Source organism: Bison bison, unplaced genomic scaffold (genome assembly GCF_000754665.1).
Source record: "Bison bison bison isolate TAMUID 2011002044 unplaced genomic scaffold, Bison_UMD1.0 scf7180017864265, whole genome shotgun sequence".
Classification (NCBI taxonomy): domain Eukaryota; kingdom Metazoa; phylum Chordata; class Mammalia; order Artiodactyla; family Bovidae; genus Bison; species Bison bison.
In genome coordinates, this window is record NW_011494837.1 from 84,671 (window position 1) to 85,378 (window position 708).

At 39.0% G+C, this 708-nt stretch overlaps 1 protein-coding gene across 1 annotated transcript; it reads right to left on the minus strand.

The window, feature by feature from the left end:
* Positions 1–2: 2 nt before the first annotated feature.
* On the minus strand, positions 3–674 carry LOC104994739 (olfactory receptor 186-like; the record flags this gene model as incomplete). Its single annotated transcript, XM_010848392.1, has 1 exon — positions 3–674. A coding segment is annotated over exon 1 (672 nt), but the record flags the coding sequence as incomplete, so codon positions are not given.
* Between the last annotated feature and the right edge of the window lie 34 nt (positions 675–708).

The window sequence follows — 708 nt, forward strand, 5'->3', positions numbered from 1 at the left end:
CCATAGTATAAGGAGACAGATAGGAGGTGGGCACCACAGGTGGAGAATGCTTTCCTTATGCCTTGTGCAGACTTCTTCCTTAAAATTGTAAAGAGAACTAGTGTATAAGAGACCAGAATAATAAGGATGGTGAACACTTGAATTGAACCAGAGAAAATAAATATCACCAGAACATTAATAGAAGGATCAGTACAAGAAATTTTAAACAACGGCATGATGTCACAATAAAATTGATGTATTATGTTAGAATTACAAAAGGTTAATCTGAATAAAAAACATGTGTGAAGTAAGGCGTGAAGAAGGCCGCCTGTAAGTGATGAAATTAACATTCGCATGCATAGTCTGTTAGTCATAATCGCTGGATAAAGTAATGGATTGCATATGGCTACATAACGATCATATGACATTGTTGCCAGCAGAAAACATTCTGTGGTTGCACTGACTCCAAAGGAAAAGAATTGCACTATGCATTCAGAGAGAGATATCCTCTTATTCTTGGTGAAGATGTTGACCAGCATCTTGGGGACCACTGTGGAGGATAACCAAGTATCCACACAGGCTAAACTCCCAAGGAATAAGTACATGGGGGTGTGAAGGTGAGGGTCATTCCAGATGACAGCAATCAAACCCAGGTTCCCCATGATAGTGAAGATATATATAAACAAGAAGAGCATGAACAGAGGGATTTGCCATTCTGGTTGATATGTA